This window comes from Plectropomus leopardus, chromosome 1 (assembly GCF_008729295.1).
Source record: "Plectropomus leopardus isolate mb chromosome 1, YSFRI_Pleo_2.0, whole genome shotgun sequence".
NCBI classification, from domain to species: Eukaryota; Metazoa; Chordata; class Actinopteri; order Perciformes; family Serranidae; genus Plectropomus; species Plectropomus leopardus.
In genome coordinates this window covers 16340786-16353754 of record NC_056463.1, presented here as the reverse complement: position 1 = coordinate 16353754, position 12969 = coordinate 16340786, and the positions used below count along the sequence as shown (strand labels likewise).

Below are 12969 nucleotides of genomic sequence, written 5' to 3'. Positions count from 1 at the left end.
TTTTGGTTAACTTCCTATTTCCAAGATCAAAAATGAACTGAAAAAGTTGTAACCATTTTGCTTTTAAACGCCTGTTCAAACAGAATCCCACAATTTTCAAGCCTGGTGTCTTCTCTCTAGGGATCTAATAACACATTCACATTTGACTGGAGTTGCTTATATTTTTCCTGTTGTATATAGTTAGTTGACTTGACAGGAAATATGGGGTGAGCGATAGAGAGGATGTCTTGTCATAGACGACCTGCGCCCGGTTTTAGCTCAGGATGTTGTGGTTTCACTGTATCTTGGTATACAACACCAGTACTCATTTCCCTCATGTGTTTTAGTATGAAATGTAATATTTCAGTACAGTACTTTACTAGTATATATGTGAGTTCCTGCCACCACATCTTCATAATTTACCCTTAAAAACCAAGACAGGCACTCAGCCTTTCTGAGACTGTATAGTGGCTGAACCATCAGATTTAAATCAGAAGAGTACTAACCTGTATCACATCAATATCTCATCCACATCTACACGCAATCATTCTGCCACTAACTCGAGTTAAAGTTAAAGTTAAAGGAAGTTGTAGGGCAATCTTCGACATGTTTGTATCACTTCCCCTGAGAAAAGGTTTATGTCATCATAATCCAGAGGTGTGGTTGTGGTATGCACTTTTTGAAGTGCAAAGCAAAGCACTGATCTGAGGTGTATGTGTTCGAGAGGACTAAGCAGGGCGCTCTCGCTGATTGCCAGCCTCGTGGGAGAGCAACACAAGAGCTGTTAGTGCTGTTTTTTTTTCAGACAGTAGGCGCCCACATGGCCGGCTTGAGTCATAGTTAAAAAACAATTTGGTTTGTTATTGAATCGAATGTGTATAACCACTTGCATCATTTTCAGGTTATTATCACGGCTTGTTTAGATGTGTGTTGTACAGATGGAAGACCTGGGGCCAGATGCATTAACAATGTGTACACACAAAAACCATGAGTACGCCTTTATCCAAACTTTAACAAGAATTTATAAAGGAGGAATGTGCGGTGAGAATATGTGCACTTTCTTCAGAGCAGGCCTACACACAGCTTTAGTTGAGAGAGCTGCAGGTGCAATGATAAGAAGGACATTAAATATAAGTTGAAGCATTGTTTCAAGGTTGTTTGCCAACTTCACTGATTGTTTTATTTTTATTTATTAATTTTGCAGCTTACTCTGCATTCAGTTAAAAGTCAATTGGAGGCGCATTTCTAAAGTTAATTTTAAATTATTTATGGATGATAGGCTACATTTTAGCATTATTTTTTATTTAAATTTATCTCCCTGTTAGTGATCATTTAATTTTATCATGTGGAGCATTTTGGAAAGTCAAGTTTCCATGTGAGCGCTATAAATGAATCATTGGTCCTTTTGGATATTTAATAATGACGACTGAGATTTCATCACAACAACGACATGCAGGAATGTGATGAATGTGATAAACTGTGATACAAACACTACAAATATCCACAGTAATGACGGCTGCTCTGGCAGTCAGAGAACCTCTCCAACGCAACACAGTCGGTGAAAATACTGTTTCTCCCTGACAGGTGTGATGAATGGTGGAGGGGCATGTGCATCCAAATGAAAACAAATTTTTAAGAGCATTGTGGAAAATAGGCCCAGCACCAATGATTGAGATTTTTAAAACAGAATCAGGTGTACACGTGGTTTTATAAATCCAATGAAGAGAATCCTTATGCATATGTCTGCCTCTGTGCGTACACACAGTTTTAGTTGTGAATCTACACGCAGTTTTTATGCATCTGGCCCCAGGTCTGATCACCACAAGAGATAAATGTTCTGCTGCGTTTTAACGTTGATTTTCTGTGCACTGGTTAGAGTAAGTGGGCTCTTGGCCCTCTTTTAACACTGCGAGACTCTTTGATGGATTCTGCGATCAATCAGAGTGTCTCAGCACTCTTAAAGCATGCATGTCCATCCCTCCTGACCTCCAGTTTCACACTAACCTGTGTTTATCTGTCTGTCCTTTAAAGATGGACTTGCAGTGTTGACCGCATTCAAGATAAACCTGCACTCAGGTACGGGCAGATAAGAGGCTTTATGTGACGCCTGTCTGTCCGTCCTCACATCATTGCCCCCTGCTTTTTCGCTTATCATCCATTCGCTCGCTCTCTCCTCCTCAGTAAAGGACCGTGTCTTTGTTTCTGTTCTTCTGACTCTGCTTTCCGGTTGGTCTGCTAATCAGACCCAGATGTCTGTCTGCTCTATCAGCCTCCATCTCAGCTTCTGCAGAGCCTGGCAGCTCAGTGTATTATGTCCTGTGTTCATGGCTGGAAAAAAAAAATCTGCACTGATGCATGTCCTCACTTATACTGTATATGTACATATATACTGAAGAGAAGCATAAGCATGTGGAAATCAGGTCAGGCCTGGTGATTTGACAATCTATGCTGTGAGGAGATATATCTTTGTCACCAGATAATTTGCTGTTTATACAGTGATAGCTGTCTCTTTGATATCTCCAGCTGCATTGTGTCACAGTGGGAAAGGTTACAAATCAATAAGCAGGACAGTTTTATGTCAATATTGGATTTTTTCATCATTGTAATGAAGTTCCTTAATTTTTAAGGTGTTTACTTTTCTTGATTTGCAAAAATAGACAGTCCTGTCTGGTTATTTAAATCATAAACAGTTTAATAATAAAAATATCACAAATATTTGGACGACCTCTCGCTCACCTGGTGGAGTCTGTGCCCCATATAGGCTGAGTCCTTTGTAACGGCCAAGGTTTTTGAGTGCAACCTGTGATCCTCTTTATCACATTTTTCCTGTCAGTCTTCAGCTGTCTATTCAAAAAAAGGCAAAAATAATTAAATAAATCACAATACACGCAATCATACCAGTTTGTTTTAAATGTTACAGTGCAATGCAAAAAAAATCATAAAATTCCATTTCCCATGTCAGAGCATTTTTAAGACTTTTGAAAGATCTATAAGGCCTTATTTTTAGATTAATTAATTCAATGCCTTTTCAAACTTTTTAACCCTTTGAAACCTGGATATGTCAGTTTTATTGTATTCAGATGCCTTTCATTAGTATTTATAACCTTTGAAACCTGAATCAATTAGTTTGACTTCGTTCAAAAAAGAAAAAGGCAATGCGCATCTTGTCAAATGACCCAAAAAATAAGCAAGAAATAAGTTAAAGTTAAATGTCCTTAGAGAGAGAGAGGAAAAAATTGAAAATTGAATAATGTAAAATTAAATAAATAAATAAATAAAAAGGATTTTTTAAAAAGAAATGCATATGCATATATACATATAATACATATATATATATATATATAATATATATATATATATATACATATATACATACTTATACATTTAAAGTTATGTTACAGAAATATATTTCTGTATATTTTAGCAGGTTTTTAGGTCATTTCCTTGTTTTTTTTCCTGTTTATTTTCTTTTTTTGCTATTTATCAGGAGATTCTTGTAGCTTTTATTCATTTCTTGCTAACTTTTTGGGTCATTTCTTGCAAAGTTGCTCACTGTTTTCTTAATTTCTTGAAATAAATCAGGTGTATGAGTATGTGTGACTATCATGATAACAGGAGAGAAGCTCAAGCTTCCACAAACAGCACTTATGTCCCAAAGTCTTTCTCATAAACACAGAAAATCAAATGCAGAAGTGAATTTGGGAAAGCCTAACTAGTCACCATACCAATTAATGTTCCTTTCAAACAGCTCAGTGTCACTGCAGTGTGGGCAGCTCCTGCAGGTAAACGGTGTTAGCTTCCGTCCATGCTGCTGTGGTGCCTCCCGTTCATCCGCCGGCGGGTGTCCGAATTCGCGTCACCCTCCGAACTTTTCCCGGTGGATAAACGTGGAGCTCCAGGCAGCCCGGAGGGCGGCTAACCTTAATGCTAACGCCCGGCGTTACCTGTGTGCGTCGGTCCGCTCAGTGATGCTTTCTGTTGACATGAAGTTGACTTCCTGCTACCGCGTTAAGCTAACGTTACAAAAACACTGTAGAGTTTCCGTTTTTTTCAGAGTGAAATAACCCCAAACTTTTGACACTTTTCGTCATTTTCTCTAGCCTTTATTTTCTCTTTACCACTCTGTATTTTCTCCCACTTCTGTCATTTTGTAAACCGCGCCATCAAATCACTTCCCCTATCGATGTACTGACGCGTCCTCCTTACGTCACTTGTCACGCCCGAGAGGTGCCTGCTGTATCCAGGTTTTCTTATACATCCATGGTTGTGTCACTGTAGTTATCATCCGTGCAAAACACAGAGTGCTGCATATAGTCAGTTTTTTGTTTTTGCTTTGATGTGATTTTATTGAAAATGTACAGGACAATTATGGCAACAATCGATATATATTATGTACAGAAAAGTGCAAAGAATTCCAAATCTAACAATACACATGTAAACATCTTTACAGCAGGAGGAAGTGCTTTTGACTGTAAATTTTGAATGGAAATTTATACCTAATGTTAAAAGAAATAATAACAAAATGAACAACAACATACAAGGGGAAATACACATTAATCTCAATGATCTGATATAGTAGGGGAATGCTTAGTATCTCATATGATTTTTGTGCTTTTAGTCCTTTTATCAGCTTTAAATACTTTATGCACAGTTAAAATTAATTTAAACAAAAATATAATTAGGGGCATTCAGGATTCTGTTCTTATGTATGATTTTCTTTTTGTAAGACATAGAATTGTATTGATATATGCAGCATTCACCTTTCTTTGTTTTTCAAGTGAAAATGTAATATTATCTAGAGAGATAGAAGCTGGAATTGATGAGGATATTTTATTTTGTCCATTTGCAAATGTCAAGCCAAAAAGTACCCAATGTCTCACATTACATGAGAAAAAATATATGGACTGTGGTTTTTAATGTAATTTAAAAAAAAATAAATGAAAAAAATCATCGCTTAATATCATCAATACTGTAAAAACTAGCTCAATTCACCCCACGCTACATTATTTGTGTAAACTATTGTTACCTCCCACCAGTGCTGGTGTAGCCTTTCAAGTGTCGAACTAGAAGGCGAGTTTATGATGGTGTTTTGATAATGGAAAATATTCATTATATTTAATGCATAATGTTCCTGTGTGTGTAGGAAGGTGGGTGTGTGGGTGGCTGAGATATCATCTCACATCTCCTTGACAGACAAACACTAGACCCTGGATGTCTATTCAGATGGAGAGAAGCAGGTTCCCTCTCATAACATTTGTTTTGGTGACTCACTTTGGGATACACTGAAGGGGGCCGCTCTCCTACCAGTTACACATGCTGGCATGTAAAATGAAACTGTGGAGCACTACATTAGCTTCTCATGGGGGCCACGCATGGAGTTAGAGGAGGATATTCTGATCAGAGGCAATCATCAGGAATGGAAACTTCATCAGGTTGTAGTGAATTAAGTTTTGGCATGAATCGGCTGGGGAATTTATGATATGATTACTTCAAGAGAGAGCGCAAAACCTCTGCTTTTTATCCCTCTCTGCAGGATTAGCACTTGCCTCTAGGAAGTGAGAGTTTGGCAGGAACGACCTCCCATTCTGATATACTGGAGGCCACTGATTTGTTGAATTTTTTAGGGTGAGGGTTGTCTTAGAAACATATTTCTCTATGGGCCTGACCTGAGAGTGCAGCTTTGACCTGTAACAGGGATTGAAAGCCAGCATGTCTCAGCCGCTGCTGCTTCAATTTTGACCATTCTCTTTAAAAATCTGTCTTATGTGAGTCCATCTTTACAGAAAGCAAAGAATCACTGAAGTGGTGGGACTTGCATGTGTTTTGCATGTGTCTCTGTAGAGAAGTGATGTATTTAGGAAAACAGACCAGTTGATTCTGTCCTTGAGCCAGGAGTTAAGGTTCTTGCTCCTTTATGGACAGTTTTGCATAGGTCTAGTAAGTTTTGGTGGCTTTTATTTAGGACACTTGTGCTAGTAAGTTGTCCCTCACATTTGCAAAATTTTATGAGTCAGAATCTGTATAAAAAGATGTGAAAAAATGTCCCTATATTTGCTAATAAGATTTTGATATAACAGGGACAGTAGATCAAAGCAAAGAGAAAGAGCTACATCGCACTCATGCTGCTCATAGAAATAGCAGTCACCGCAGAATTAGAAGGAAGATAAGATGTTGGTGGTGATAATGTTGGTGTCTGGGTAGCGGGAGTTACAGCACTAGCAACTTAAAAGGACAACCAAAAGAAAAACTGGCTCTGGAATAACATCTCCACCAAACTTCAGATGACTGGTGTCCTGAACCAAATCACAGCCGTGATGATTATACAGTTGAACAGCACTCCCTCCCGTCTGAGATTACTTAAACTGCATGAATCAATAACTGTGTAATTTGCATATACAATAGTTATTTTTTTAAACATTTTGAGTGCCCCAGGGATGATGTTTTTCTGTGGGCCAACCCAGAAGCTAACATCACCGTGGTTCCATCGTCAAAAAGCCTATGGATTTTTCCATTGGATTTCAGATCATTGCAGAAAATAAGCGCTGTAGAAAACAAACATTTATGATACTTCACACGTTTTGTTCAGCATAAAATCTTCACAAATGAATACCACTTTCAGGATTTTTGAAGCCTAAAGTAAAAAGCCAACGCCAACGCTATGAGGCTGTGAAGCCATGTTCAGCACTTATCAATTTGATGACGTTTCTTTAGCCACTTGTTAGCAGCCATCGTTTTTAAGCCAGAGAAAAGCATAAAGAGAAAAGAGTAGGGTATTTACTGATGTATTTTATGTTGTAGAACAAAACGTGAAAGTCTCTTATGCTAATTAATTTCTGGATTTAGGACTCATTACTGGGTTCTTCATTTGTGCCAGTCACTGTGTCTGTGCTGTAGTCTACCATTACTGCTCAGTTTTGCTCTTTGTATTGCTGATGACCCATTGCTTCATCTATTTTTCTCTCTGTGAAAGTAGGGATAACACACTGCTGGCCTTTGCTTCTGTTTGCCTAAGTGAGGCTCTGATAACTGGCTGTGCACAGTTGGAGTAAGACCAAAAAAAGTGAGACAAAAAAGGAAAGAGAAAGAAAGCTGCCAAGATTAAAGGGAAAAAAAATCAGCTGCACAGTCATCAGTGCTTCCCATGAATCAACTGGGAAAATCAAACTCTGTCTTTTGCCCTTTGTACCCCACAGGGATTCCCTGTCTCTAACTCATGGCTTATTTTCATTCTTTACCAGTGAGTCTTTATCACTGAGCTTCCACATGGAGACACCACAGTCCCTCTCTCATTGGCTCACGCTGCTGTCCGTCATGTCACTGTGTCTAATCAGAGGGTTGAAGCTGAGGATCTTTGTGTCCTTTGTGTGCTGTATGTGTTTCACCAAGGGGAGGTAAGACTTCTGGTACAGCAGCAACACCATCCCTGCGGGGCCCCCCCCTTTACTGATGTCTCCATGCATGTTCCAGCCTCCCCCACAGGAAGTGCCGCGTTCCCACCGTTTGGGGATAATAGGGGAGCAAGCAGCAAGCAGAGCAATGCCACATGAGCACATTCTCTCTGCCAGAGTGTGAGGGAAAGCAAAGCACTGCAGGAATGTTGTGTCATTGTATTAGAGATGAAGAGGAGTGTATGTGTGTGTGTGTGCCGCTGCCTTTGTGTCTCTCATCTCTCTCAGCTCCTATTAACCAATATGGCAACAGTATATCTGCTGATGTTGCCAGGACACTGGAGGATTTTTATTAGGCCCTTGTGAAATTAAGTTTGTCTCAGATGCGTGCACCGCTATAACAATTATTTGCCGGCTCATTACTCTTAAAGGGACAGTTTGGTCTTGTATTATCCTGTACACCACGTACCCTGCGTGGATATAAACAGAGATTAAAGCTTAACCAAGATTAGCTTAATTGCTGGATGTTGGTGGGACAAGTAAATGAGAATACCCCACTCCACTGCTATTCGATTTAATACCATACTGTCAACCCATTAGGCTAGTGTGAGCATTTTTCCCTGTTTGTTCTGATTATGATCTGATTATTTTTGGAGCTGTTTTTTCCTTTGATGGCTGTGGATATATGTAAACAGGAAGCTGGAGCAGATGATTGAAAAGCAAACTTTTCCTCTTTAAGGGTCCCCTTGCACATTTTCAGGTTTACTTCTAATTTTCATTTCGGGTTTCTACAATAACATGTTTCCATGCTTTAATGTTCAAAAAACATAGATTTTTTCCCACACTGCCTGCCTGAGTACACCTGTCTTCACCCTCTGTCTGAGACGCTCTGTTTTAGCACCTGTCTCTGTAAGTGAAATTAGTGTAACAGCACTGTAGCAGCACTTTTTAAAAATCTTTATAGATAGATCTCTTTTCATTTGAATTGCACTGCTAAGCAACAGCTTGAGTCTTTATTTACTGTCAGCTGATGTTATTCACATACGCTTCAAAACATACCAGCAGAAATTACAAAAGGACCTATTTTGTTCTATGTTTCAAGTTTAACATTGTATATATATTATATTTGTGACATCGCAAATTCACAGAAGTCCTGACTGTTCCTTTAAAATCATGGTTTCTGAATTCAGACTGTGTGCACGTCCCTGTGGATTGAGCATTTTGGTCCTTTCAGTTTCTATAGCCCCTTTACTTACTTTATATTAACACCCCCCCCCCCCCCCCCAAAAAAAAAAAAAAACCTGAATGGAAATCTGACTTTTTATAACATAGGACCTTTAAAGAAAATTTGCACATGTAGTTTAGTTTGACCGGCTCTTGCTCTCTGATATCTTCCTCTGCGTGAGTTCACATGCTCCAGATCCTACAGCCGTCTACTGACGGAGCTCATATCTAGACTATATGACCCATCAACACACCTTCAAAACTGCAGGCAAAAAAAATAAAAATATAAATATAAAAAAATAACCAAAAAACTCAAACTATCCCTTTTTAAGACATATGCACCAAGTGTCAAAGGAAAAAATATATAACATGATAGTAACACAATTCAAAACAAAACTCACTAAACATAAACTAAAATTTTCTTTCTGATTGTAATTGATGCTGTACACACACATATTACTTTACACGTTAGGATCACAACAGACACAAAACAATACAACAGTATTGTTACTGCACTCAGTTGTATGAAGCTTATACTACACAAATTTAATCTTACTATACTTACTACAGACAATATTACCTGCCTCTGTACATGTGATTGTTGTACATCATTTTCTCTTCAGCTGGATAAGGCATTATTTTATTTTTATATAAATATATGAAAAAAAAATGCATAAAAATATAATAATTTTTTGTCCTTTGCAGATGAAAATGGTGGAAGTGGTCTCAATTCATTATCTGAAACAGCAACACTGCCTGGACATACAGAGGTAAGTTCGTGTTTATCTGTGGATGTTTCAACACACTTAATAGTTAAGGAAGAAGTTTGATATGTTGGGATATAAGCTCATATTCTTTCATGCCAAGAGTTAGATGAGTGGATTACTATCACTCTCATGTCTGTACGGTAAAAAAGTCAGCATACCGACACGTCTCGATGTTACAAAGTAACATATTTTTATATTTAATTTGTTTAATCAATATAAAAATCTATGTGTTAAAGCTTCCTGTTTCTCCACTGGTTGCTGGGCAACCTTTCATCGACAACAAGAGCTTTATCTGTTTTCTGTCTTTGTACAAAAATGATTAGTTGCTGGATGTAGCTTCATGTTTAACCCTCTAAAACCTGAACCTGAGCAAATTGGTTTGAGAGAGAGAGAGAGAGAATTATTGGAAAATGATCAGAAAAAAAAGAAAAATAATAATTAATCAAATGATATAATTAAAACTGTGTTACACAAAACATATATATATATATATATATATATATTAACATGATCATATTTTAACACTTTTTAATGTTTACATTTTTAACAAAAAAGCTAATTTTTAAGTAATTTTCTTGCAGGCAAATTATCAAGTTTTGCTCATTTTTGAGTCATTTATCAAGCCGCTTATTGGATTAAAGGAACAGTTCAACATTTTGGGAAAGATATATTCACTTTCTTTCAAAGGGTTTGACACCACTCTTATGGCGGTACATTAACCCTTTGAAAGAAAGTGAATATATCTTTCCCAAAATGTTGAACTGTTCCTTTAATCATCACATTGTTAAATAACATTTTGTTTTACAATTTTAAAATCAGCTGTCTTATGCAAGCTTTTCAGCAATACTTATGCAGGTGTAGGTGGCTTTTGTTAGATTTTCAAAGCCTGTGCTGTTTTGTTTGTAGTCATAAAATTGTTTGTGTTTGTGTAATTTTGTGGGCTTAGATGACTGACCTTCTGTTGACTCACTGCGCTCAGCGCTGAGTCACAAGACCTCTGTCTCTCACAGAGCTCCTCTCGTTTCTCTCACAGCGAGGCATAAATAAACTGTCGCTGCTCAAACAGGAGCCTGTTCATCAGTCTGTTGGGTTTTTCAGCAGTACACTGAGGACAAAAAAACAGATGGTTTATCCCACACTGATTATATTATGTTTCTGTGATGTATGACTTCAGGATTCAGTGCATGAATGGATCAGCACTAATCTATCAAACACTTGTGTTTTCAGTGTTCTCATTATCTCAGAACGGGATTAAATAAGGCGTAAACGAGCAGCGTTCACACCCCTGTCACAGGAAGGTCTGTTGGTGGATGTGAGGGTCTGATAAACAAGATGGGTGGGGTTCAGTCAGCTACTGACATACTGGGTACCCCAGGCTGTGGTTAACCCATTAAAGAGTAGCCCTTTAAGTTTGCTTGGTCATTTATTTGTTTATAAGATGGGCTTCACTAAAAGGGCCCAGGTATAACAACTGAAAATTCAACAAACTATTAAATTAATGCTTTAAAAAAAAATGTTATTCTCTGTTTTTTTATTCTGGGGTGCAAACACTAACAGCATAAATCTTAGTGGAGAGTTGAAAGTGGACTTTTTTAATGTAATGCTTAAAATTGTAATATGTATTAATATGAATAATTACATTATACATTATAAAGAATCCAATTATTTTTAAAATTCCAGTTTGGCATTGCATGTCAATACATTTCTGTCATAAGACAAATTGTAAAATAATTCATATAAAAACAATGTTTTGTCTACAAACATTTTACATTTACCTATTCTTATAAAACAAATGTATGGCAATGTAAAGCTGTGCAACAGTTTATAAGAATTGGGTCTTTCAATTGTTTGACAAGTGCAGACCAAAAGTTTATAGTCGTATTTCAAAAGTTATGAGATATATATGAATGTATTTGAGGAATTATTGACCCACAAAATGGCCATTTTTATATCAGTTATTCATGCTTTGCTACCTTGAATGCGTAAAAAAAATGTAATTTTCCTCACATACCTCCAAGGATAACAGAGAACATAATAATTTATCAATTGATTGGACAACACATTGAACAACAGAAAACTACATCAAAACTTTCAGTTACAAACTCTCACCGGCTTGTGAAGTACATTTGATGTAGTTTTGCAGTTTTTAAATGTGATCCCCAATTAGTGAATAAATATTTTGCTGTTGTCCATTAAGGCATATGAGAACAACAATGTTTTCTTAATGAATTCAAAGTAACATGAGTAATTTATTACAAATGGTCATTTTGTGGTTGACGCATTCCTGTAATCCACAATAATGAGGCAGCACTGCAGTAAATAACTTACTGTAGATCACTTGATCTTATCCATTTTCGTAATTTGATCATTTCGGTAAGAGTGCCATTTCCAAATGACCATGAATATAATTAGTGCACTAAAACACATTTCCATTATAATGAAAATAACCCATCGAACTCAGTTTAGGAGTTTGTGAGATAAGTCAGTGGGTGAAACACAGAAGTTGACAGAACATGTAGAGCACGTCTCTTTGCCACTGTCTGCTATTTCTGTGTAATGAAAGACTGTGATTGTACTGTGTCCAGAATTTTCTGTTTTATGTGGTTTTTGTTCAGCCATCGTGGCCTCCCTCTAAAGTTTTCTCCCAAGGAAAAAACATCCTCTTGAAATACTTTTCAATACCATCCCATGAGCCAACAAGTGCATGTCTACTCCCTGGAGTCAATAGTCTACAGTAACCCTAATTACATGTATAACTCAGGGACACAATGTTCTTCTTAATATATCTATCAGTGTTAAAGACTGAGCCTTTTGTGTCTGTCTTCAAGTTAGAGAAGGTTTGATTTCTTGCTCTGTCAGTATCTGTTGAGTATTAAGTATTGCATGTCTGCTTTCGGTTCCCACTTCCCACTGTAAGACAACTAGTAGTAATATTTTTGTTTGTTTGTTTGTTTCTCCTTTAGACCGACAAGCTACAACCAAACAAAGACACCGTGTTCTTCAGGGACGGAGTTCGGAGGATAGACTTTGTGTTATCTTATGTAGATGACAAAGATGGAGAAAAGAAACAGGTAACAGAAAAGTGACAAGCTGCTGTCAGTTGACTACACAGCATTTTATGGTGCATTTTACGGTGCAACTAACTGTGACTCTATTAATGTTACACAACTCCTATCCAGAACAGGAATACATGCTACTACAAAGAGGAAGTGAGATTCTGATGATATTTTTTCCACATGACACAGGACACCTCTGGACTTCAGTATTTGGGTGAAGTAGCGTGTGACAAATAAGATTGGCAGAACTTGGAAAGCTACATCTGCTATTTAGGTGTATCACAGATTTATTTAATCAATATTGAGGTTATGGATCAGATCTTACTTGGTACCAGTTATTAAAGGACTCAGACTGGGACCAAAAAAAAATTGACTGGGACATTGAATCACAATGTAACTCATTTGATAACTAATTTAAACTTTAGTTAATCAAGTTTCCTTCTTGTTGTGCTAATTAAATTTTGTATAGGGAATCTCATTGTTGTTTTATTTATAATCACTATAATTGAATTTTTTATCCATTAATTCTTCCACAATTACTTGCAGAGAAGACCT

General features: G+C 37.2%; 1 protein-coding gene across 1 annotated transcript in view; it reads left to right on the top strand.

The window, feature by feature from the left end:
* ano5b (anoctamin 5b) overlaps window positions 1-12969 on the top strand; it is a 33743-nt gene that overhangs the window by 7452 nt on the left and 13322 nt on the right. The window contains exons 2-3 of the mRNA XM_042487460.1: window positions 9297-9361; window positions 12322-12429. Coding sequence (XP_042343394.1) covers window positions 9297-9361; window positions 12322-12429 — 173 coding nt within the window. The remainder of the gene's footprint in view (window positions 1-9296; window positions 9362-12321; window positions 12430-12969) is intronic.